The sequence below is a fragment of the Polypterus senegalus genome, chromosome 8 (assembly GCF_016835505.1).
Source record: "Polypterus senegalus isolate Bchr_013 chromosome 8, ASM1683550v1, whole genome shotgun sequence".
Classification (NCBI taxonomy): Eukaryota; Metazoa; Chordata; class Cladistia; order Polypteriformes; family Polypteridae; genus Polypterus; species Polypterus senegalus.
Window position 1 is genome coordinate 45,276,976 of NC_053161.1, and position 27,704 is coordinate 45,304,679.

At 37.2% G+C, this 27,704-nt stretch overlaps 1 protein-coding gene across 2 annotated transcripts in view; it reads right to left on the reverse strand.

Moving 5' to 3' along the window:
• Window positions 1-22,758, reverse strand: part of LOC120533930 (bile acid-CoA:amino acid N-acyltransferase-like) — a 36,378-nt gene extending 13,620 nt beyond the window's left edge. The window contains exons 1-5 of one of the 2 annotated variants that reach the window (XM_039761056.1): window positions 22,600-22,758; window positions 4,043-4,259; window positions 2,891-2,990; window positions 623-813; window positions 378-538 (exon numbers count right to left, since the gene is read on the reverse strand). In XM_039761056.1, the coding sequence (XP_039616990.1) occupies window positions 378-538; window positions 623-813; window positions 2,891-2,990; window positions 4,043-4,259; window positions 22,600-22,695 (765 nt within the window). In that variant the 5' untranslated portion in view covers window positions 22,696-22,758. The remainder of the gene's footprint in view (window positions 1-377; window positions 539-622; window positions 814-2,890; window positions 2,991-4,042; window positions 4,260-22,599) is intronic. The other variant, XM_039761057.1, reaches the window with a different exon arrangement.
• Window positions 22,759-27,704: the final 4,946 nt, after the last annotated feature.

Consider the following 27,704-nt stretch of genomic DNA (forward strand, 5'->3'; position numbering starts at 1 on the left):
TATGGGGGAAATTACTATGGTTGTGACCCGAAGTTCCACTGTATATTGGATTTTCCCATTTTAACATATTTTGCTTAACTCCACTCAGACCACAATTCAACTACAAGATGCTTACACTCGGAAGAAACAGCACTAAACATTGTACCACTTGGTGCTGCCCATACATTTATTTTATATCTATAACAAATAAGAAAATAAATATTCTCTTTTGTGCCCTGTCTAGGGTTAGTTCTTACCATTCACCTATTGCTGCTGCAATAGGCTTTCTCTCAACAGAACTGGATTGCATTATGCAGGTTCATATAAACGTTTAAATCTAAGTTTTGTTGCCTAAAAGCACACAAATAAAACTAGATATTTCAGGCATTTATTTTTACCTCAAAATATTTTTCTCCAATTTTTGAAAACTCTGTCTTGCTGGACAGGTACTCCAGTGCAAGAGTAGCATAGCCATGAGAAGCTAGGAGAGCAGAGCGATATTCTACTAGCCCTCCTCCTCCGCCCCACAAGTCTAAAAGTCCAGGAAATGGCCCAGGACCTAGAAAGAAGGTGAAATTTTAAATTTTCTAATGAAAACAGATTAATGTAAAAGAACATTAAAACAGACTTGTTCTCTTTTTACCTGGTGGAAGGAAAAGTGCTCCATAAATTCCATTCTCTTTAACTTCTATCCTTGAAACTCCGGGTGTAACATACCAACGCTCCATTACAGCACATGCTAATGCAGTCTCTTCTTTAAAATCACCTTTGATATGCCCTTTGTATACAGATATATTTATGACAAACGGTGTAAATATTTCGGTTTTTCTTAACCTAAAATAAAATTTTAAAATAACACAAACTGTATCATAATCACTGCAGCATATCAAAACATACACCAGAATTAACCTAAACCAAAGTAGTTAGAGTACAAACTGTAGTTTCTATTATTCTGTTTATCAAAAGTAAACAAAAACTTATACAAAAAATATTTTTTCTATGCAGCAAAAAGAATAAGATATTTACACTAATATTCAGAAAGTAAAAGTGACCATCTGATAAAATCTTGGTTATTAATAAACACTTAAGTTGTAATATTCAAGAACTGTTTGAAAATGATTTTTTGCCTTCTGTGTTTGGTTGTAACCATAGGTGAAAGCCTTTAATAGTATCTGAAACAGTTAAGTAATCCATCAATATCTTATCAAGTTTAGTGCTTTACCTCTATTAACTATGGACACATTGCACAGGCTAAATGATAAAGAATACAGAAAAATTACTAGTACTGAAAGAAGACTTTATACTATAAATTAACCTGCATTCATAAATGGGAAACCTGAGTACTTTTCCTGCCACACATTATGACTTATCTTTTGGATATCACATGATGTTTCTTTGCTTATGTTGTTAAAGAATATTTTGTGATTATGTTGCACTTTATTTTTATCTTTCATGTAATTATAACTCATTGGGTTCATAAATGGAAGTTTGCTAAACGGAATAGTTTAAATTAAAGTGAATACACTGCATATTTTATCAATCAGGACAATAAACAGAGAATCTCTGGAATTTTGCAGACCAAGCTGTAGCATTTATTGGTTGAACATTTACACTGCCAACTAAGGCAGATCAAGTGACACCTCATTAAAATGATAATAATATGTACAACCACACATGTGAGAACTTTTTATGCAGATTATGTTTTAACTATAGTGCTTTTTAGGTTAAATGTTATCCATACGATCAGGATTTAATTTTGTAATGTAAAAACACCCAGTATCTTAATTGCATTTCTATAACCCTTTGCAGGTATAAAATGCTGATTGCAAACTTTTTACATTTCAGATACAAGACCTAAACCGAAGTTTAAAAAAGTCAAACACATTTTTTGTGTAAACTCAAATGGATTTATATCACTCTGAAGAAATTATTATAGAGTATGAAAGTAACAAAACGGTAATTAGCAAAGTTGGTTACATTTAGTGCAGAATGCAGCAACAAGAATCTTAACAAGATAAAGAAAATCTGAGCGCATTTCACCAGTTTTGGTGTTATTACATTGGTTACCTGTGTCACTTAGAATTGACTTTAAAATACTACTTATGGTTTACAAAGCCTTAAATAATCTCACCCCGTCCTATATTTTGGAATTTTGTCCCCTAACACTCCAAGCCATAACTTCAAATCTTTAAATGAAGGTCTGCTTATAATTTCAATACACAACCTAAAAAGAAGTGGTCAGGCGACTTTTTCCTGTTATGTACCTACAATTTGGAATGCTTTACCAATAGAAATTCACCAGGCTCTTACTGCAGAACAATTTAAAAAACTGCTAAAAACAGATTATTTTAAAATGGCTTTGCCGTAACTATATTTTAGTTGTATCCCTATTACACTACATTTAATTATCATTTTCCTCTGAGTGCTGCAATTCCCTACTAACCTGTACTATTCTCTGCTCTCTTTTCCAGTTCTTCTGTGGTGGCGATGTGCGCCGCTACCACCTGATCAAGGTACCATACAGCCCCGTGTCTATGTATTGACTAGTAGGTGTGCCAGATGTCCACATGACCTTACCTTTTTCTTTATTATATACTGTATAGTATTACTGCCTAATCTTAATGTTTTATATTAAACTTCCTTTTATTTAATTTTGTGAAGCACTTTGAGCTAAATTGTTTGTATTAAAATGTGCTATATAAATAAATGTTTTTGTTGTTGTTATAGAGGGTACCTGGTGTTCATTATTTCCACTGTTCAGTGTTGCTAACTACAGAGTCTTCAGATAAACCTTATTTTTTCATACTGACTACAAATAACATTCTACCAAAATAAATTAAAACTTCATATTAAAAGTAAAAATTGTTTATCAAACAACATGTCTTGTGCTAAAAGCTTAATAAATGTATACCTCAGGGCAGTTCTTCCACCAGGTACTGGTTTTAAACTCCAAATGAGTCCGGTTGGTTCTCTGCCAGTATATGAGCCTCCCAAGCTATTATCTTCAGCAACTAAGAAAATTATTATTCTTTATTTAGCAGATATCTTTACCCAAGGTTAAGTTCATATACATACTATATTTCAGTGGTTTGCACAGACGTTCAAAGTTAATAGGCAACAAATAATTATAGTAAGGTGTAGTACAAAAAGCTCAGTCATGAAGTTAGTCCTCTAACTAACTGAATAATAACAAAAGCACAGTCATTTCACGGGTGATAGAGCCAGAACAAACTTTAGATATCCAGAGAAGAGAAGAAGGCTAGAAAGTTTAAACAGGTCCTGAACTACTGGTGAACATATACTGTCTAGTTTATTTTTATGTATACTGAGGATAATAAGTAGTTGTCACACTAACTGCTTTGCATAGTGTTATTACCTGAAACTTAAGCATAGCTTACATTTAACATGTAGTAAATTTGTTTAATCAAAATAAACTTAAATGACTGAGTGATTGGTAAACATTTCTATTATTTAACATCACAATATTTCAGTTTCCTTCCAAAACCCTGAAGACATTCATCATATTATTAAATGTCAATGTGACTGTGGGTACATTCACCCTACCTCATCCAGTGAACACATAGATGTTTTTGTGGTTTACAAGAATGCCCACGGGTGGAGTGACAGCTCTGAGGCTAAGGATCTGTGCTAGTATCTGGAAGGTCAGCGGTTCAAGACTCGTTACTGCTAGAAAGGATCCTACTTTGCTGGGTCCTCGAGGGGTACTGTACAATGTCTGACCCTGTGCTCTGACCCTCAAAGTTAAGGCGAAAAGACAATTTCCCCTCTGAGATTAACAAAGTATATCATTTCAATTCAAATTCAATTAAACATCAATAGATTATTCACAAACCATGCAGATAGTGGCCCTGTTAGGATCTGAATTTAGAAGTATGTGGGTGATAGTATAAACAATATGGCAACTTTGACAAAACAATATTTACCAGAAAACAAATCACTGTGAAAATATTATGAGCAAAACAAATAAATGAAAATCAACAAAATCTGCTACTTTAACCTATGTTAATTTTTGATAAAGAAAAAATAAAGAATTGTATTCTACCATTTACTACTCCACTATTATCACTGACATAATATGCATAGGCATGCCAGAAGTCTTTATCATCAGACTGAAGGAAAGAGCGTATGGTGACTTCTTGATGAGGAGATATGTTTGAAACAGCTATGTAGAACATTTCATCGACAAGTCCTCTTGTTGGTTGTACTGTAATTTTTGGCAATATGTATTTAGCTTCCATTTTTGCAGATGGACCTATGACCTAAAAAGATAAAAAAAAAACACAAATACACACACAAGGTGAAATATACTAATACAGCATATATGCTGAAAATTAATATTAACAGTGATTCTCAGATGTCCATTCTACCTACAGTTAGATCCATAAGCATGTGGACGGTGACACAATTTTCATTATTTTGTCTCTTTATGCCACCAGAATGGAAAAGAAATTAAGCAATCATTATGTGGTTGAAGTATAGACTTTCAGTTTTAATTTAAGGGGTTTATTAGTAATATTGTATGAGCTGATTTGAAATAACAGCCATTTTTTCTACATTCTACATTACTGCAGCTGTTCTGTTGCTGCTTGTTCACTGGACCTTCTGCCATCAGTTTTGTCTTCAGCAAGTGAAATATATTTCCAATCATTTTGAGGTCAGTTGTTTGACTTGGTCTTTAAAGAATATTCCATTTCTTTGCTTTGAAAAGCACTTGGTTTGCTTTTGCAGTATGTTTTACAAAAATGGGAAATATTAGCTTGCCTACTTAAGGCAGGATTAATATTAAAACAGGTGGGATCAAAACCTGCGGCCAAAGGTAAATCCAGGACTGAACTTAAGAGTTATTGGCATACTGAGTTAATTTGGATTCACAAATCAAGCCAAACTGCACATGGTTCAGATACACCTAGATTAAAACACAGGTCTTAATTGGTGAGGCTGTAGTGTTAAGTACTGAACCACAACTCAACCTTCCCTGACTGGATAAACACAGTATATCTTTACATATTTATATATACAGTGTGGTGGATGGCTGGGGCCCTTGCCCGGCCAGAATGCCTCCACGTTGGGAGAACCGGAGGAGCCAGTCAGAATGCTAGATGGCAGCCCCCCAGGTTGTAGCGGTGCACAGGACTGCCGCAGGTCTTCATGGGAGTTGGAGTTTGGTGCAGCCCTGTTGGGATCCATGTGCCACGCCCAGAAGTGCTGCCGGAACTAGGTCATCAAGCACCTGGAGCACTTCTGGATGTGCTATAAAAGTAGTCAGCAGCCACTACTCCGGGAGCCAGAGTCGGGAGGAGGAGGATGAAGCTTGCCAGGGGAGAATGAAGAAGAAAGAAAAGAAAAAGAAAGAAAAGGAGAAAGAAAAAAATGCATTGTGCTTTGGGACTGTGTGTTAGACTGGTGGGGAACTGGGAAGGCATTTCCCACAAGGGAAAAATAAAAATAAATTGTGTGTGCTTTTACAACTGTGTCCTACGCATTTTTATGTGCATAGTACTTCACCCACTAATATTATTTCGATCAGGTCTAACAAGCTGGGTTTTTACAAAACTTTAATCAAATGCTGTGCTTATATAATTTGCTAAAACACATGGAACTGACCACAATCTACTTCATCCATTTTGAAGAATTAATACCTTTGAGCACACTGCACCTCCAAGTCATGCTAGTCTTGCTTTGTTACATGAATGAAATATACAGTAGTGTGACATTCCTTTATGATTTAGTTATACAAAAAAAATCCTGATTTATTATTGATTTGTGAGATTTGGCAGCAACCAGCAGACTGCATCATCAAGGTAATCTTTTCATTCAAACCCTGTTTGAAGAGAAAAGGCAGTAGGCTGGCTTCTGTATTTTATGTAACTTAAAAGCAAAGAAAGTTGCCTTCCTTGATGTAACATACTTTGAATAAATGGCTTTAACTGTTACATCCTCTATTTCACTGCTTAATCTGTTAATTTATTGCCCCCCTGCTTACACTAGCCATATTTGTATGCCCAGATATGACTTTGCTGGGGGATTTTAATATGCATATGGATAATGATTGTCATTTTACTAATTAATTTTTGACTGTTCTTGAATGTTTTATATATGTAACCTTTGTTTTCTATTTCCTGCAGACCTAGAAAAAACTACTATATAGATTTTTTGATCCATTTGCAGCACTTCAGAACTCAGAAGAAAAAAATACATACACAAACTATAATGTTGGCTACACAGTGAACGCTTTTGAGTAGTGAGAAAAGTGTTATATAAATGTAAAGAATTATTATTATTGTTAATTGTAGTAGTAGTATAGCCAGAAATTGGTTGGTGGGTGGACATATACAATTTCACACAGATAAGACATAATATAGAACTTGAGCATCAGCAGCCAAACGAGGGTGATCCTCGAAAACCTTGTTCATTAATGCACACAAATACAAAGACCCAGCTATTAAAAATCAAAATATATCCTTCTGGGCTATTATAAAAAGTAAACTAAAATTATGGCCTTATGATGATGCAAAAAACAAACAAACAAAAAAAACAACAACATGTAACTGTCATGATAGCACCCAAACTATAGACACCAATAACCAATAGCAGCCTAAAGTGAACAACACTATCAAGTGAATGTTTTACTCCATCTGAGTGTGTGCTCAGTTCAACATTCCTAATCTGCATGATCTTAGCAAACAGTTGGCCTATTACTATTGGCTTCCAGTTCAGTTCCAAATTCAATTCAAAATTCTCCTACTAACTTTTAAGGCTATCCACAACCTTGCCCCTCCATATCTGTCTAACCTCCTCCACTTTGCCATTCCCTCCCGTACTGTTAGATCCTTCTCCTCCATCCACTTGGCTGTCCCCTTCATCCATCTTACCACTATGGGGAGCAGAGCATTCAGTTGCTCTGCTCCCCAGCTTTGGAACTCACTACCATCTGAGCTTAGAAATACTGAATCATTTTCACTTTTCAAATCTGAACTTAAAACTCATTTGTTTAAGACTGCTTTTTCTGTTTGATTACTGATTTTAACTTTTGTATTTTACTTTTGTTTATAATCTGTGTTTTGTCTATTGTTCGGTGTCATTGAATGTTTAGAAAGGCGCCTATAAATAAATAAAATGTATTATTATTATTATTAGGGGAATAAAATATACGATGTGTAAACAGAAAAGACAGAGTCTAAATTTCAACATCCCAAGTCTATGGTCAGATTGCATGCATATAGTTTTGCTTGTTTGCATCTACTAATATTTATTTTCTATTTTATGAAACAAATAACATTACTTAGTACAGCATTGAATTGCTTCATGTCGTGGATATTTTGAATTCTTATAGTTGCAGCAGAATGCCTAGTATAAGAAAGCCCTTTGTTATCGAGGCAACAGTTGTTACTTTACAGGTTTAGGCACCACAGCATTCTCAAACATTTTAATGCATGGTTTAGTGAAGTGATCACTTCACGCTTATCGGAGCTATCGCTGTCATCATGGCCACGCAAAGGCATTTTGTGCCTTCTAATGCTAATCCTGTAGCCTTCATCTAGCTGTTCAGCAGTATTAAGCCTGCCAAAAAATTTGGCCTCATGCTATTGTCTGGATGACTGCGGCTAACTTCAAGATGCTTGCCTTTTTCAGAAAGATATTTTAGATCTTGTACTCCCGTCATTGTCCACAACGCTTCGGTAACAACAATTTGAAACAGCACACAGGGAAAGCAAAAAAAGGCAATACTTACACCACACCCAGTTAGCCAACTCTGTTTGTCAAAACTAGCTGGAAAAAGTCTGTGTATATGCTTGTCCTTGATCACTTGCCTGCTACTGAATTTTAAAGTTATGCCAGTCCAGTCCAAGCTCATTTATCTTCTTTTTTTTTTTCACGTGATCGATTTATGAAGCGGTGTTTCAGTAAAGAAATAACTAGATTTTCTTTGATTTCTGTGGTTCCGCTTTAAGTTTCCATCTCTAAAGTAACTCTCACTCATTTTTGTTACATAACGTTAAAAGCAGGTGTGAACTGTGAACCATTGATGTCAACATTACACAGTGTGTCAACGATTGTCAAATTTCATTGAAAAAACCTAAAACAATACTAATTTTCTTGCAATACATGTGGAAGTGTCTGGTACACACAGAGATGCAACCCCTGAAAAATATGAAAGCAACCAATTAAAGGAAAGGCTCAGGTCACATGTTTGCCAAAAGATCAAGGACTTACATAGAGTCTCATTTGGGTGGCGTCCTTTACTCCTTTACTCTGGAAATACAAGTATTCTCACAGTTCTTTATTTTTTATTCACACAAAAATTAAATAAATACAAGTCAGAACCAATTTTTAAAGAATGTTGACATGTGCGGACAACAGGCACATTGTGCAAATAAACACATTTATTTCATGATTATTTCATATTACCGTAGATCCCGTTATATAAGCCGAGAATTTCGTCCTAGATTTTTGGCTTGGAGTTTGGGGGTCGGTTTATACAATGAGTATCATTTCAGATTCAAGATTTCCAGCGCAATGCCGGTTTTGCCGATGAATACGGAAGTAAATAATGACGAAACCACAGAGCCATCTTTCAGATGAAGAAGTAACTTTGCATGCCGGTACTTTAAATTAAATAAAGAATTTATTCAAAAAAGTGTTTTAGTTGTTGATTTTATTAATAAAATTTATAATAAATTATCGGGAAGTTTAAAATGAAATTTTTTGTTTTGATTTACGATCAACATCTTGCGTTATGAAACGGATGCGGTCACGTGTATCCGCTTGCGCGATTGTAAACAGCGTTAGAGCGTTAGTCGGAGCCCAGATACATGTGTTTGCGGATGTAATTTCTGTCATTGCAGTGATTTACCCATATATATATAATTCATTAAGACCATGCAAGCAAGACACATAATTGCTAAGGAAGGAAGAGAAGGTAAAAGAAGGCGATCGCAATCGAAACGAAGATGGACATTGTGTGGAAATATCTCCTTCCTTCCTGCAGCCCAAAGATGTCAAATTAAATGTACAGTATGAAATTTTTTCTAGAATAGAATGCCTTTTATTGTTACTATACGCATCTACAATGAGATTAAAAGCAGCTCCTTCAGTGCAGAAAAAAGTTCTGTATAGGGCTTGTATGGTTGTTTTTTAGCTTTAGCATAACGCCGGATCTGCGGCCCCGCTTCTGCTTTCTTTCCCTCCTCCGTCTGTGTCGTCTCCTAGACCCGACAACAATCCACGGAGTGCCCGCTGGTCTCACTATGTTGTCTGGGATGTTGTGCGTGTGATGAAAAACACTCGAAACAGATGTCTGGCTCTGGACACCGATGTCTATAAGGTTCTGAATGGTGTAGCGGATGTTTGCCGAACCGATCGTGCACAAACAAGGACAAAAAAAAAGTACAAAAACAACAAAAAAGTGTACTGAAAAGGAGAGCCCTGAGCCACTGCGACCATGCGCGCCGCCATGCTCCTAGCTTAATCGAAGTAGGCTAGGCACTTTTTATAACTTTTTAGTTAGTACATTAGAAAAATTATTGGTGTTTTGGTAAATAATGCACATTATATTATATATCAAAAATGCCGGCAGTCTCAAATTCTCGCCGATATTATAAATATACCCAAAGAGACACTTTTAAGGAAATTTAGAAAATTTTGCTTGGAGAAGGGGGTCGGCTTAAATACCAGTCATCGGCAAATACATGTAATTTAGTAGGTAGAGAAGGGGTTCGGCTAATATACCGGGTCGGCTTATATTCCAGGATCTACGGTACCTAATTAAGTTGTTCCCAAACTCAGTCATAACTGGGGCTGCAGGTTTTTGTTAAAACCAGATTCACAACAGGTGATAACAATTAATTAATCTCATTTAGCTAGCTGATCTTTTTTTTCTCTTCTCTTATTCTGAATTCAGTAAAGCACAGCATTATCATTTTTATATTTTAAGACATTTAGAAATATTTCTCTGTTTTTTACTATAGCTTTAAATATTTAACTTTTTTTCTTTTTCAATTTTTTTTAACTTATTCTGTGTAACCTGCTCCCTTCATTGTATCCTAATAGCGACAATTAAAAACAAACAAAGCAGATACCTGGGCAAACAACACTAAATGATGAAAGGCTGCAGCTACATCAGTGTCAGACCCACTAATTAGTCAATAATGGAAAGGCTGAATGGAAATCAGGATGAAAAGTTTAAAAAAAATAATCAACATATAATTACTTAATTTTTATTAAAATGCATTAACATACCTTTGTAATTTCCTTAGTGAACCCAACACAAAGAAACTGGGAAATAACAGCTCACTTAATATGACTAGGAGTTCAATTAAAAACAGAAGCTGGCTGGAACAAAAACCTGCAGTCCCAGGACGGAGTTTTGGGAACCAATTACCTCCTGTGCAGGGCTGCCGTCACACCTGGAAGTGCAGCCGGAAGGTGACCATGGAACAGCTGGAGTACTTCCGGACGCTCTATAAAAGGAGACAGCTGCCACAACTCAGATGGTCAAAGTTGGGAGGAAGAAAGACTGAGCTTGCTGGGAAAGGAGTGAAGGCAGCTAAGAAAGAGGAAGAAGGGACTGAGTATTGTGTGCTGGTGCTTATGTACTGTGCTGTGGGGAGCAGGGTGAAACACTCTCCAACTGCAAATAAAAGGTGTGCTGTGTGGCAAAGTCATGGTGTCTGTCTGTGATCCGGGCTTCTGGTACAAGGGAAAACATGCTGCAGACAGATTCCCAGCATATTAATTGAACCCATAATGCTTGAACTGTAAAACTGCATGCCACAAAGCAGCACTTACAAATCATAGCCTTGAGTCCTTCATTAAGCATGTTGATCTCAATAAAGTTAAAAATCTGCACAGAATCTGACTATGTGCCTACTAATGAGATATGACATAGGCATTAAATTTGTTGCTATTTATGCACAGCTGTGACATATAATACAATTAACCAATCATAGACAATTACATATCATATAAGAATGCTCTGAACCTCAGCTATCCAACAGTAATGAGCCTTTCACTGTATGCGGATTGACGGAGATGGGATATTTGATAAAAGCAGACTAATTAAGCTGTGACGTGCTGCTTACATTAGGGCATATGTGTGCAAATCGCATTTTATTATGAAAGCAAGTAGACAACATGGAAACTTATGATTTATTTGAAAGATGGCACCTTTAGGTATGTAAAAATACCATTATTACCTTTGATTGACTTGTGGGTTTATTGCATTATACACAAACAACTTTGAAATATGGTGGTGTCCGGGACAACCCGTGCATAACTGGTTAAAACTGTTGCTGTTACACTGATTTTTAAGACTCCTGGGGCCTCATGCATAACAACGTGCATAGAATTCACACTAAAACATGGCGTAAGGTCAAAAGCGGAAATGTGCGTATGCAAAAAAAAAAAATCCAGATGCATACATTTGTGTGTTCGCCAACTTCCACGTTCTTCCGCTCCATAAATCCCAGTTAGCATGAAAAGTAACGCCTGTGCATGTGCCAGCTGTCCCGCCCCGTCTCCTCCCAGCATTACGCCTCTTTGAATATGCAAATCAATATAAATATCCCTTAAGCTAAGCGTTCTGTGAAAAGACAATGGCAAAAGCATGGGGGAAAATAGAAGAATTTCAGCGAATACCAAGCGGAGGCAAGGAAAAACATACTATTTATTGGTTTAAACAGTGGTATAAACAACAAAAGGAAGTTGATCGAGTGACACAGAGTGTTGGAGAAACTTGAAAGATCAAGTTTTACAAAGTCACACAGTGCCCGAAATAAAAAAAGCTGTCAGATATCAAAGTTGACGTGAAAAGGCGAGTCGTAGCCCACCTTCTGAGTGTCATATGAAAGCTTATTAGGGTACAGAGAAAAGGAAAAAAAAAATAGGGACACGGTGAGAAAAAGCTTGAAATGTCAACTTTAATCTAGAAATTTCCACTTTAATCACGTAGTTTATTGTCATTAAAGTAGAACATCATAAACTTCATCTTTAAATCATTTAATCGTTACTAGTTTCGCAAATACCATCATAACTATAGTAGCATGTTAAATGTTTTGTTTTGTATGTGTTCTTCTATCTGCTCTATGTGTGTGAATCACTATGTGCTTCTTAAACGACAAGACACAGAATCCATTACATTCGTGAAATTACAGCTCTCTGAATAATTAAAATGCTGAGATGTATACTTGATATAATTTTCATGATGATAGACGTTAAAGCATGTTATTAAACATCGGGACACAGTGGTGCAGTAATAATGACGAGCTGGCGCCCTGTCCACGGACTGCCTCATGCAAGATGCTTGCTTCAATGAAATAATATATTGCAACAGTACTGTCTCTTTCAAACGTACTAACCCCCAATTCCTGTCCTTCCTTTTCTTTCTCCAAGTAACCAATCGCCACACAATCAGCTCTGTAATAGATGTTAAACCAAAACTTAAACTCAAAACTTTTAAGGAACATTGAAATATCTTCGTAGTACATGTTTAATTATTCTATTCATCTATCCTTCCAGTGTCGCGCATGTACCAGCAAGAACACAGCGCAAGGCAGGAACAATCTCTGAACAGGGCACCAGATCGTCGCAAGCGCTGCGCCACCGTGTCCTCACATGTTTAATTATTAACAATATAGATTATTTAAATGATGTTAACATTTTATCTGTATAATGTAATGAACAAATTTTGCTGCATTTCATCTTAAAAATGATATAGTCATCATATGTAAATACGCACTTTATAAAGTGGCTCAAGTTGTGCAATATTATAACTGTATTGCAAGTTTACAGTGATGTAATTGTACTAATAATTACAGACAATTCTTCAAGGAGCACTTAATGGACTGATTGAGTATGTCTATAGTTCTTGGGATAAAACTGTTTCTGAACCGCGATGTCCCTATAGGAAAGTCTCTGAAGCATTTGCCGTTTGAGAGCAGTTTAACAGAATGTGCGCATGGCTGAGGCAGTGTGTGCTTGATGCTGTATACCGATAATTCTCTTTTCGATCAGATTGCACACTCAGATACAGTGGGATAAATAGTCTGAGTGGTGCATTGAGAAGAACAACGTTAAAGCAGCTATGGTATTTGGAATAGTTTGGCCATTCCGTGGACCATTATATTGTTACAGGTTAATTACAATCAGATGCCTTAAACTAATAAACAATATGTAGTTAATTTCAGTGTATATGATAAAGCCACGTCAGGGATGTGGATCTAAAAAAGAAAGGGAACCCACATTGGAACAAAAGCACTGCTTTGACACTGGGTGCCGTCAGTTTGCAAAACTGAATGGCGAACTTGCATACGCCAAGCATTTAGCTAGCGTGAAAATGTGCATGGCTTTATGCCAAGTTTAGGTTTTATACATCACAATTTGAATGTGGAAACGGGTTTACGCAACATTTTTGTGTATACACACCATTTATACATGAGGCCCCTGGTCTTGACCTATCCAGCCTTGATAGTTTCAGTCTCCTCTCTAACCTCCCATTCATAGCAAAAGTGCTGGATGGGTCTGCCATTAAGCAACTTCAGACCTATTTAACTAAATGGGATATTTATACCTGGTTTTCAAGCACCACTGATACTGTACACTTGAAAGTTGCTAATGTTCTCCTTATATCTGATGATAGTTGGATATTCAACATTCTACTACTTCTTGATATGAGTATGTGGCCTTTGACTCTTATTAAGGTTCTAGTGAACCCCAAAAAGGAGGGAAATATAGAAAAGTATATTCTTAAAGTTGATGATTTGCATTTATTCAAAGAGAATCATGAGCACATATGAAAATAAGCATCGTGTCTTAATGCATGCTAGTATATTAAGGATTAAATCATAAAGAAGCCTGCACCTGCATATTTTATTATTTTTCTCTTTGAAGCTGCAAACTACCATTATCTTGCTGCTAAGTTTAACACTAGAATTACCAGAGCCTACGAAAAAAACCCGTAGATCCGTCCCACCTTATCACTAGAATTACCAGAGCCTACGAGAAAACTCATAAACCCGGCCCACCTTAAATCCATTCGCACCTCTCTGTCAACGTCTTTTGTCCTGTGAATGTGCCGATTAGGACAAGCAGCCTGCCATTCCATCCCCCACCATCGCAGAACGTTCACTAAGTTCTCCCAGCTCATGGCTTGTTTGATTATCTGGGAGTGAACTGCTGAGTTTTACAGTGGAAATAATAGATAGTTATTTGGAACACATGCATTTCATGCGTGTTCCACTTCTACAGTAATCTGTGCAAACACAATATTAAAACAGAAACCTTTTCATATTTTAGCAATAAATGTTACAAAATGTAGGAATAAACTATAGAATGTGTGAAGCCTGAATTCCAAAGATCAAATAAACACTTTCACAATAGGTTCAAGGATGATACAACACCTTCCGTGCGTAGCGGTAAGATTTGCTGACTTGTAATCAAGAGGCCACTGGTTTGATTCCCACTGCCTCCTATATTTGCCGTTTTCAGTAGTGAGCTGCTCTTATTGTTAATATTATACAGTACACACATACATTTGGTTTGCGTCTGTAACAGATGGTGTACGTTTATAGTACTGTACTTGTAAAAGTTACCTTTTTTTTTCACTTTTATTCTCTCACTCACAATCAAAATACATACTACAGCCCCTCCACCCAGGGATCTGACGCTGTTAGATTTTATTTGAAACTGGGAATAACTGTAGATGTGAGTGGTGTTTTGAGGCAATGGAACTGGAATTCTCTGATCTGGAGGGATAAAAGCTGACACAAACGCTGGTGAGTCTTTGTATCTCACCGTCACTTTATTTTTTTTTTATTGAGTTTTATTGAGTGGTCTTCCTCCCGCAGAATTAGTATGCACCTTACGGTTTATGATGTCGATGTTGCATCCTCCTTTTCTTTTTCCATCGTCTTTTCTAGTAAGATGAGACAACGAAGTTCCTCTGCAATATGAGCAATGAACACTCTTCTTTTTACAGTGGCCCCCATGCATGCCTTGCACAGTACATGTGCGTTGATCCTGCTGCACTGAATAAGCTCACGCGTTCTGGTGCACGATGTCGACGCAGCATGGAGAAAAAAAAAAGAAAGAGACAAATATATGGGACACTAATGCAATATTATTTGAAAACGAACAGCGTCAGATTGGGTGTGAATTTATGCTGGCGCTGTTACTTTGAGTCAGATCGGGGGTGAGGGTTGTTAGAGCATTATCGTGATTGACAGAATAAAACTGAAAAACGCTAACTTTTACAAGTACCATAAATTTGCACTCAATGTCCCATATATTTGTCTCTTTCTTTTTTTTTCTCCATGCTGCGTCGACATCGTGCACCAGAAGGCGTGAGCGTACTGAAGAGTCTGCACCAGGCATAAAGGCGAAAGACGGCACCTTTGGGATGAAGCAAGAAGTTGGGCATCTTCCTGCCAGTGAATCTGCCACACACATGTCCTTCAACGAAACTGCAGGGCCTACAGAGCTCGCCAAGGTATGGTGCAAAGTTGTCTGTGATTATGTTTTTGATGGTTTTTATACGAAAAACATGTATATGTTACTTATATAAAAGCCATATTGAATGTTATTTACCTATATTTATTTACTTATCTCCCTACAGCATAAAGTCACAAGTAGACTGAAGAACTTCCTGTGCTTGATCGACACGGGCATGCTGACAAAGTACCTTTGGAAAGGTGTGGAAATGTCTGAACAACAATGCCCACTATAAGCAGTCAGTCAACTTGTTGAATTGTGTCAGGCAATAAATGATGGAGCCAAAGAGGAAAACTCCTGCTTATTTTCTCTTGGAGTTTACCTATCCAGAATCCCGATCCTTCCACATAGTTTAAATCTTTCTTCCACTCTGTATATTAAACTACAGTGGAACCTCGGTTTACGAGTAACTTGGTTTCCGAGTGTTTTGCAAGACGAGCAAAAATTTTTAATAAATTTTGACTTGATAAACGAGCGATGTCTTGCAATACGAGTAGTATGGATACACTTTGTCTGCTGAGCGTCATGTGATCACAACTGAGCTGATGGTTCTTCTCTCTCTCTCCTTATCTCGCTCGCCCAGCGCATCTCTCTCTCTCCTTATCTCGCTCACCCAGGGCATCTCTCTCTCTCTCTCTCTCTCTGGCAGTACGAGCGTATACTGTTTACTACAGCATTGTGGCTGTGTGTGTGCGCTGTGAAGTGCGAGTCCCCATCTTGCTCCCCAAAACACGAAGCTGAGTCTCAGTACTTTAACACCAGCTTTATTCAGCTTGAAACAGCAACAGCGCTGTTATTTATTGTAGCGGGATCTTTATAATGTTCCTTGTATGACCCATTGACGATCTTTTTGGATGTGCTTATACGGCGAACTGCTACAGCGCTGGGAGACTGCGATTGCTTTGGGACGCTCTTCCGCGTGTCGTCCCGTTGGGTGGAATCCCACATGAGTTTAGAAACTCACACCAGCCATGATTCTTTTTAAAGGTAAAGTGCAGGTTAATTTGTATTATGTATTTTACTTTATATTTTGTATTAATCATTTTTATATGAATAGTTTTGGGTAGTGGAACGAATCATCTGAGTTTCCATTATTTCTTATGGGGAAATTCGCTTTGATATGAGTGCTTTGGATTGCGAGCACGTTTCCGGAACGAATTATGCTCGCAAACCGAGGTTCCACTGTATTCTGCTTTCATCACCTTTGTGTTTCCTCTCTTGCAACAAAGACTCTTCCTACATTTCCTCCTTGCACTGCTACCACACTACCCTGGAATAGCTTTCAATATAAACCAGGGTGATGGTAGGAATAGAGATACTACACTGGAACAAAGCTACAGTATAGGGGCTCATGGATCAAACCAAAAATGATGAATATTTGTGCAGAACAAGTATTTGGAGTTATGCAGCATATGCATTTTTAACCTGAACTTGAACTGAAAAAAGGTTCCATTGGTGTAGAAAACAGCCTGGCTTGTCCTAGTTCCCTAGAAAGGGCAATCAGAAGTCTTAATTGACTAGCAACTGGTCGCTCAGACATCACGCAACAAAAAGAGCTAGGGAGGTTGATTTTGGTTAAATTCAAACCTCTTGTCAGACCAGTGTTAAAAAATATAAGAAAGCTCTCTTTAAAGGTTGCTCAGAATACTATTCTACAATAATAGATGGCAATAATAAAAATCCAGCACAAAACAAATACTGTATATTGCAAGGGAAGGGTTTTTCATAGTCTTTTGCATGGAAAGGACTGAAAAAAAAATTCTGATAACTTTACTTAAATCTATTGTTTTCTTTTGGTTATTTATTAGGAATGCTAAAATGCAGGACATCTTTCAAATGTGTTGTATAAATAATTGAAAATATGCACGTTTTCTCTGAATTCTGTACTTACTGTCAAATTATAGAAGCTCAAAACTGGAAGACTTAATTTTCAGTGTATTCTTAAGATACTGCCACACACTTGAAGATCACTTAGACCACACATGACATCTGCAATGTCTACTAATATGACAGGGAGATTTCCATGTTTTATGCTTGTAAAATATTTATCATCCCAGTTCTCCACATGGAGAAAAAATACATAGTAATATGAGACAGTAAACCAAACCCACAAGACAAAATGGCTTGCTAAAACCCCATGCAACCTCAAAGCCTTGTTCTTTAGCAAAGTAAATTATTTCTCATAAATATTGCTCTACAGTTACACTTGAAGAGGATGCTAACACAGATTTCTAATTGAACCACATGCATACTTTTACTCAAGGACATAAACAACTCCAACAAAATCACCTGACATTCTTCATTGCTCAACCTGGCAAAAACCAAGCTTCTTTTCATCCTTGCCAGCCAGTCTGCCCAACTGTCATCTCTGCAGAGCTTGGCTTACTGTCACTAACACCTGCCAAGTCTGTATGCAACCCTGAGGTGGTGACTGATTACAGCTTTATTTTTCTGACCACATTTGTACTGTTTCTCATTCGTACAGGTTCATTACATTGGCTCCCTGTAACAGCATGCATTAGGTTGAAATTCCTGATGCTTGCCTACAGAGTAGTCTGTGGTCAGCACTTGTGTATATGGAGACACTGGTGAGGTGCTATGCTCTTTCTTGCCCACTCAGGTGTACCAGGGAATAGCATCTGGTGATGCCACTATTGTGTGGTATCAAGTCTCAATCCAGACTTCTTTCCTGTGCAGTTCCCAGCTGGTGGAGGGGGCTACCCATCTCAATCCGTACTGAAAACTCCCTCAGTGTGTTTAAGAAGCAATTGAAGACACTTCTGTTCTGTAAATATCTGTCAAATTGGTTGGAAAAAAAACTATCCTCTGTGGGCTTTTATATAATTGGTTAATTTGTTGTTGGGGTTTAATTGCCTTATTGATTATAGTCAATGCTTGTAAAGTTATTTCTTTACTTCTTTTCACATGTGGCAATCAACTTTTGTTACCTATCCTATTACACTCGCTGAACAAACTGCCACTAGTTTAATGTTAGTCGATTATATTAACTTCTGTTGTATGTCACCTTGGATAAAAGTGTCTGCCAAGCAAATAAATATAAAACATTATGAAAATGTGTACTGTGCATGCATGTGTAAGTTTAAAACTGAAGGTGGAGTGGGGTGGATGCTGCAGGTCCTGTGTAACACTGGATACTGCCTGTATCCAGTGCTCCTCGGATAGCCCCTGAAATCAGAAACTTTAAAACTGATTTTTACTTTGTGTTCCATTCTGATGCATTCACAATACTAAACAAGTACTGTTAGTGCACAACATGATCATGATGGTTACTGTGGCAATTTATAACAATCAGTTATTTGGCTTACTTCTAGGATTCTGTGTAAAAAGATATGCAATTGGAAGTTTGTTATATTTGGATATTTATGAATGTCCACACTAGTTTACTTAAATAATAGTTGGGTACCTACTTGAAGGCTATACCCCCATTTTAAAGCCATTTTTGCACAATATTTGTCATTTGAATAATAAAGGTAACTTTAATGAAAAACAATTGGTTATTTACTTGAAGGCTGCATGTAATCATTTGAACTTGTATTTGTTCGTGCCAATCATCTTTTAATAAATGAGAATAGGCTGAAAGGGATTTCTGATTTAGCCATGGTATCAAATTGATATTAAATTGGTACTGAATATAGTGAAATTTCAATGGTATTGGTATCAACTACAAAAATAATGATATTGTGACAACCCTACACAGGAACGTATCACCGCTCAAGCATATTGTTTATGTTTGTAGAATAACTGAATTAATGTCTTCAGTGACACCTGTACAGTCAGCTGTAGTACTATGCTGAGTCGCTGTTTCAAAACTGCTAACACACTGTGCTGACAAGTTAGTGGTTGCATAACATTAAGAGTACATCCCTCCACCAATCACTCTCAACTACGCACAGCTATTCAAACTTTTACTGCAGTTTCCAATTCAAGTACTACCTCATCTACAATTTTCTCACCTCTGTATTTTGTATCTGATATCAAATTAATCAGAAATAACAGGCTGGACTGGCTCTTATTGAATTGAGGAGACAATTAAATTGTGAATTAGATCACCCACCCATACATGTTCTAAACTCACTTAAACCATTTCAGACATGTTTAAAATCAGAGAAGATCTCCGTAGCATCAAGTGCAAATTAGGAAACAACTCTGGACAGAGTTCCTACAAGTTACAAGACCAAAGCCTGGGTCAGGGGTTGTGCTGCATACTTTGTCAGATAAAGTCTGATCTTGCACATGTCTAGAGTGAATCTGCAAGAGCAAGAGAACCTAGCAACATGGTCAGTAACGAACAGCTGGTCATCAATCACCACCAGAAGGTTTTGTGCCGATTTGGCAGGTGTTACTGATAATGAACCAAGTTGAACACATCGCCTCCTTTTTACATACGCTAGAATTGTTTAGTAGTATTAACTATAAACATACTGTGTAATATGTTTGTACAACGTGTACATAACATTCAACTTTACATGTTCATTAATGCATTTCTATAAACACATGTAGACACACAACCCTAATTTGGGTAATATTTAAGACTTGTTTGTTCTGTAGGGATGATTTGTCTATTTATAATGCTTTATTTAAACATGTATTATAGCATTAGTATAGAACATATAAATACTTACTCTGCCCTATAAACTATACTCTCTTGATATTTATCAGAGCACCACCATCCATCCAACAACCTTTTACTTTTTTTAAAATGGATTACACATTCACTTGCTTTTTTGCATTATCTTGGAAAATGCCAGTGGAAAAAAAAATAAGTATTGTTTTACTTCAGATATAAGTGATAGAATCATTGTTGTTAATTCATCTGCCGTGTGAAAATAGTGACTGTGGTCAGGCTCACAGCTAGAGGGGTGGTCCTCCCTCCACTGCCTGCCAGACCTAACAAAAACCTGGGAGAAGCACTCTGCACAGAACAAAGGCCAGATGAGAAATTGCACAGCCTACACTTAATATGACTATAAAACCAAACCTCCCTCAATTTTCTTCCTGCACCTTGACCGTCACTTCAATTAAGGATGTATGTTGGTGTATAAATGGAAATAGGCCATAGACAACAGGAAAGATAAGGCCTGGAAAAGGCCTGCTGTTCTTCTCTCCAAAAACATAAAAATTTTGTTTACTGACTTACTCAAGCAACATTTGATTTGATCTTGCTAAACAACTTGTGCAGCTGGTTAGTTATTAACATTTAAGGATAGCTTCATAAAGGTTTTATGAGTTTCAGCCTACACCTTAATAAAAATTGTATTTGTGCAGTCATTCATATAAAAATCTAAAATAACCGCTTCACTGATGCTTCTCACTAGTTTAAAATGGAATACAATTGATTAGAGCGCCACAGGGTCGTCAGGACAGCGGAGGCAACAATTGGTTGTACCCTCCCCTCTCTGGAACAAATCTACACCTCCCAATACCGCAAAAAAGCAAGACATTTCACAGGATTCGTCACATCCAGGTCATTGCCTCTTCCAGCTTTTGCCTTTGGGCAAGAGATACAGAGCAATGAAAACCAGGACAAACCGCCTTAAAAACAGCTTTTATCCAAAAGCAATCATGGCCCTGAACTCAGAATAAAACTGCTCCATATCATTCTCCCAATGTGCAATATAGACCTTAAGTCAACCAGTGCAATTTGTACATTTAACCAGTGCAATTTGTATAGTTTATAAGTACTTTTATTACTATTCAGTTTGTTATTATTTTCTCTCTTCTTGTCTTTTTAACTCTTATGCCTCACACTCAGTTGACTGCACCTTTAATTTCGTTGTTCCTTTGTAAAAGTGACAACGACAATAAAGATCTATTATCTATCTAAAATGTGCAAAGTATGCTTTCCGTAAGTGTTAATTTTGAAATAATTGCAATCATAATGGGGCACTGACTGCATAAAACCAGTGGGAAGATAACAGTAGTTTGGATGTGCTATTCCAATTTCATATGGTTGCAAGAATTTAATTTGATATTCGTTATTTGAAGCATGTTCTGAAAATACATGAAGTTCAGAAAAGAATGGTACTTAAAAAAAATTTTAAAAGAGGTATCAGTGCAAAAGTGCTGTCAGTGTTATACTGTATCCATTTTGTAAAATATAGCCTGTTATTTTCTCTGGTTGTCCTTTGGTCTTATTATTCTAAATATTTGTTTTTATTGACATCCTCAATAGTTAAAACTCTAGCTCAGTTTGTCCCATTGTTTTAGATGTCCAGCACATGAAGTTCTTTTAACTGTATAAGTGTAAACTGTCATTAAAAAGAGTAAAACTTTCCAGTGTTCTAATTTAATAAAAATCTCATTTTATGAAGTATGAAAAAATAGAACCTGTTATCAATGATGGTCCTAGGATTATTGTAATTGTTATTTTTCAACTGAATGTTTGTGAAACTTGCCAGAACTCACTCCATTCTACCTGTTGTTTCACCTTATTGGTTTTTGAAGTTTCAAACCAACTTACCATTAATACTTCTATATTTGTTCACACCACAGTTTGTTATGCAGAGGTCCTGCATTGCAGAGCACTTGGGAATACAATTCTGGTCCAAAGTGATTTAATCCTCAAAGTTCAGTTAGATATTACAGTTAGTCACCTACTGCGATGGACATGGAGGACTGCCAAGTTTGCCAATTACTTTGACTACTATTATCTTCATATCTGTGATTAAACACTTACAGCATTATCGGTTAGTATGTCAGGAGTGTCCCATCATGGTTTAATCACACAAATTCACCTTCTAATACCGAAATCCTTTACGTGCTGCGTGGCCCATGACGGCGTGACTTACGGTTATCTTTGTTACACCAATGTTGTGCCTAGTAAAAGTTCAATTTGGCGCCTCACTAATACACAGAGAAGGTGAGAACACTAGAACATCGACCAGTGCATTTGTACAGTGAATAGCTTCGCTGTAGGTGGTGCTGGACTGTGCACTAACTTGGGATTCACGATTTTTTTAAGCAATTCTTAAACAGTTCTATTACCAACAGACAGTCTAATTAGAAAAGCAGAATTATTTGCATTCTAATACAACGACATCTACCTGTATGCTTAAGAACTCGCCATACAATACATAAATAAGTAAAGTTTACCTCCACTCTCTTTAAGTACTCACGGGTCTGCAGGCAACTGAAGCCTCCGGAAACTAAAGCACCACGAAGTGTGCGGACTGAAGCGCTGAAGGCCATGTGACTAAATAAGGCCAACCGCAACCATCCAAAGTTAACATTCAGCTAACTTGAGTTACAGTACATGGATCTGGGACTGGACTGACGCAGTTACAACTGGGAATATTTTGCCATTCGGGGGAGTGCTATGTTTTACGGAGGTGGCGTCTAACAGAAGGAAAATACTTAAAACCCGACGTCCTGAGTTTGAGGCGAGCATTTTAGGTTTGTCACTGCATACGCGCTGAAATTACAGCTTTAATACAAAGCTCGTGTATAGAATGCATAATACTGCTTAGAATACGGGTATACTGCTTAACAATTAATATACGGTATTTAGGCAGGTAAATCCAGTCTGATAGATGTAACCCCTGTCCATCTGTAATCACAAATAGACAACGCAGTTATTTTAGGTTGTAATATATCCTTTCTTAAATCGATGTAGTGAAGCCGCTTGTTCAGTGCGGAATCAGGAATACACTGTAGTTACACTCTGTTGGACACTCCTACTTTATTTCACCATCACCACAGACGAAAACATGACTTTCAGATGCAGGCTTAGAGCATCTCTTCTGCCCAAAAGGTGCTGTTCAGCCAAAATACATCACCCATCAAGGGCGTAAACAAAACCCAAAATCAGAGGTTTCCCCTGTCCCCATCCGCCTCCGCACCTCGTTAACAGACTTTTTTGTGCTCCACTCGTACTGCCTTTGAATGAATAATAAAGGCAGTGTACAATTAAGGTGCGATGTTCTCACTATGGAAGTGTAGTTTCTATCATTGTAATATCTACAAGTAACCTGAATGGGTTAGTTATATCACGACCCCTTCATTTGCTGTAGCACACCCGATCGTGGTGCGTCCGAAGCCGGCGAAGAGAGATCAAGTTGCCTACTAACTTAAACCACCCTAAACATGTCTAACCAAATTACTGCGGTGGTTAATGTCATAGAACAAATACACATATCATACTAATTACTACGGACACGAAAAAGTGCACGCAAATACATAAATCGGAACCACTACAAACAGGTACACAACACAGATACAGTACTGTATATAAAGTCCGTCCTGATCTGGGCTGAAGTACATCGTGGCAATGAATCGAACCATAAAGTCAGCATCATTGAAAACTATATGCGATGTATATACTGTATATTTGCATATGGATCGATTTAAATTGTCCTGCAGTTTAGTGAAAGAAGGTGAGGATTGCCTTATACATTGAACTATTATTTATTACTGAGTAAAAAAGTAGCTCAGGCAATGTGTTGTTCAGGCGAATGTGGATGCCGTCTGATTGTGACAGAAATAGTTAGTTTAGAAAAAGACTGAACAGACGGAGTTTGCCGTTCGGGAAAGAGATACCTTGGAGTTCAGATCTGAATATCATATGACTTGTACTCTGTTGAAAATGTTGTAACCTATTTCTGAATCTCAGTCAGCTTTGTAGTACACATCATAAACATTGTACCTTTGTCTGAAAACTTTCCTATATTAATATTTTAAGCGAACCTGTATCTTCAATTGAGCTGAGTTAAAAACCTTGAATCATCTATAATACTTTCTAAAGTATAATACACTGAGAGGTAGGTTTAGTATGTCTGCCATCATTCACTGCTGTAGTCATAGACCAAACAGAAGAAAACAAAATCCATTAGTGGATGCCATATATTCATAATAACATCTTTTTTTCTCATCCCTCCTGATGAATTACTCAGCTGAGGGGAGCTATAGTATAGGCACAACCAAGGAATGTGTCTGCCATTTTATTACAGGACATGCGCACACCCCTATACTTATGGAATAGTGCAGCTGGCTCATGGCTCAGTCACTGCAGACTTTGTGCTTTCTCCTCGTGTCAGTGTGTATTCTGTTCAGGTACCCTATTCTATTTAACCGTTCAGAGATTTAATAAGTTCAATGGTTAGATTATGTTCGATAAAAAGGTTCTCATTTTTAACTCAGTGATTTGAACTTTTGAAAACCTCTCCATCACACCAACCATTAATACACCAAGCTGATCTTGTAAATACCTTTCCACCACCTCCATCATTATCAAGCCAAAAAAGAGCAACAGAGGAAAAAAGAAACTCTTTGATTAGTTTATACTGTAAGTAATCTTTTGCCATTTTCAGTGTGATCTGAGCTGTGGACGATCCTGTGCTGGAATGCACTTATTCTTCATGAGTGCTGTCCAACCTCTGACTAGGTATTTTATATGCTTTTGGTGACTTTTGGATTAATTAGGGTATTAGGAAAAGACTGATAGCACATTGCCACACCTAGAAAAGTTGGGTGCATAATGAATTACAAGTATTAACAATTCTGGATGATCTATGTAACTGAGACACTTAAGCATACCATTACCAGATTAAGACCACTACAGCCTCCAGGGAGTTACATGCATATACATTGCTCAAAAAATAAATGAAGGAAACACTTAATCATCACAGTCAAAGGCCAAGTTCATTAAGTTTCAGGGATATCAATCTGCCCAATTAGCAAGCATTAGTGATTGTGAAGTTCACCTCCATTCATGCAAATTAAAGTGACAAGTGTACTAAAGAGGCAACAGCAAGACAACTTCCAAAAAGAGAATGGTTTTGCAGATGGCAGGGTGAATTCAATACAACACTCTGCGTTGGTTTTTTCTTCCACATGCTAGAGTGCATACCCACGGAGGAAAACAAATTAGAGAATATCAAAAAGTGCAACACTCTAAAAATTCAAATAAGCATACTGAGACACTATATTGCCAACACTGTCCTAATATATAGTACTTTCTATTGTAATAACTTCCTGTCCTATAGATTTCAGTTTTTTTAAAAAGATGCATGTTTTGCTCCTTATATGCAGTACTCCAGAAATATTGTATATGCTTACAGGATAAATAAATTATCTGCATATTCCTGTATCATGTTTGTTTATTCTGAACAATGAATAATTAACACCTGTGTGTCCATGACATAATTGTGTGATCATGACTTCTTTATTACTACCTCCTACTTTGCTCTTTCCCACCACTTTATGAATTTCATATACAGAATAGATACTTTCCTTTCTTATGTTTATCTCAGCTCTGTTGCCAAATTGATTTAATGGATGTTTTTGTATTAAGGCTTTTGCTCCTCCTTTAATGCTGTGACACTGTTACTTTTATATTTTAAATTCTGAGTGACTGCTTAGCCAAGTTATCAGCAACCTCATTTCCCAGAATACCTATATGAGCAGTAAGCCATAGCAAATAAACTGTTATGTCCAGAATCTTTAGCTTCCACAGCTGTTGCTGTATGTTTATTAATATATCTGGCCTACATTTGGAATTTACTGACTTAACTTGATAGTACTAATACTGAATCAGAATAAATCAGTACATGCTCTGTGTAGACCACTTCTCCCCATCCCAATACAATAATTATTGCCACCATCTCTGAGGTAAGTAGTAACAAGTTGTTGGTCAGTCTTTTCCTAATGATAATTTGAAACATGGGAACATACACTGAAGTCCCTGTATGACCAGTAACTGAATCTTTCAAACCATCTGTATAAATTTGTAAAAATCCAAAATACTGCTTTTGCGCAGACTGTACTGAATAACAATTTGCACAAGTAAAGTATATTCTTCCTTTTTCCTTAATTTTCTCCTGGATACTCAAATCCAGCACAGCAAAAGGCAAACACCAAGGTGAAACAGACAAAATAGGTACACTTGGAACCAAGCTCATTGTTAAAAGCCCCAATATTTTTCCTCATTCACTTCCAAACCATCCAAAACTGACTATTTTATTACTGTGGTGTTCCCAACAGTCTTTTAATGTTGCTGATACTAGATGTCTGCCTTTGCATCTCCACATATTAATTCAGTAGACCATTGCCAATTGCATTCTGTGTAAATACAAAGGAATCAATTTCTACTAATATTGCTGATACTGAAAAGGATTTTATAGCACATACTGTATTCTCAAAACCTGGGTTTGAATTTTATCAAGGCATTTTAATACTGACTGTGATGCCGACCCATATGAAATGCATTTATAATCAATTATAGTTCTAATAGTTCTAATATACAGCAGCTTAAGACACTTCCTATTGCACTAATCACACTCAATTAAACACCTGAGAACATTAAAGGGATATATTACCTTCCATATTAATTTTTTGTCTATATCCTCATTCCTAAGAATTTTACCATTGACTCTTGTTTAAGCGATACACAATACATCCTCAAATCTACTAAAGGAATAATGTATTGTAGACCACCAGGACGCGTACAGCTGCCCTGGCCCCAACACAGATAGTATACAAATTGCCACACAGACAGCCTTCATTTATAGGTAGGGAAGCGCTTTCTTCATTCTCCTCAAGAACCATACACCATAACCACAAGACAAAGCACAGTGTTTTCCTTCCTTCTCTCTCTCCATTTCTCCTCTCCAGCTTCTGGAGTCTGTGGCTTCTCGAATGAAGGAAGGCGGCTCCTTTTATTCTGTTCCTGATGGTTCATCAATATTACCTGGAATCACTCTAGGATTACCTGGATCCACTGGCATCCCTCATGGAACCCAACAGGGCTGTACCAAACTCCAAGTCTCAGCATGCCCCGCGGGAATCTGGGGTGCCACAACCACCCAGGAGAGCTGACGTCTAGCATCCCAGGGGAGGTAGTGCCTTGGAGATGCTCTCTCCCCCAGTCGCAGTATCTTTTTGAAAAACAAATTACCCGAATGTTTCTATTGAGAATCAAAACCCCCAATGGTGCCCCCTTGACGATTAATGGCAGATTGTATTTTCTTCACCATATATGCTGTTTTTACCTGTTTTCCATAATACACCATCAGGAGGAGTGGAGGGAGAAGGACTGGCAGCAAGAAGGAACTGACTGGTATTTTGGGCATGTCAAATTGTAAATAAAAGTGTGTAGTGTGGCAAAACCAGTCTCCTGCCAGTCTGTGTCTGGGTGATGGTACACCCCCTAGTGGCTCACACTAACTATTCCCATCTTTTGACGCCTGATCAATAATCCTTTT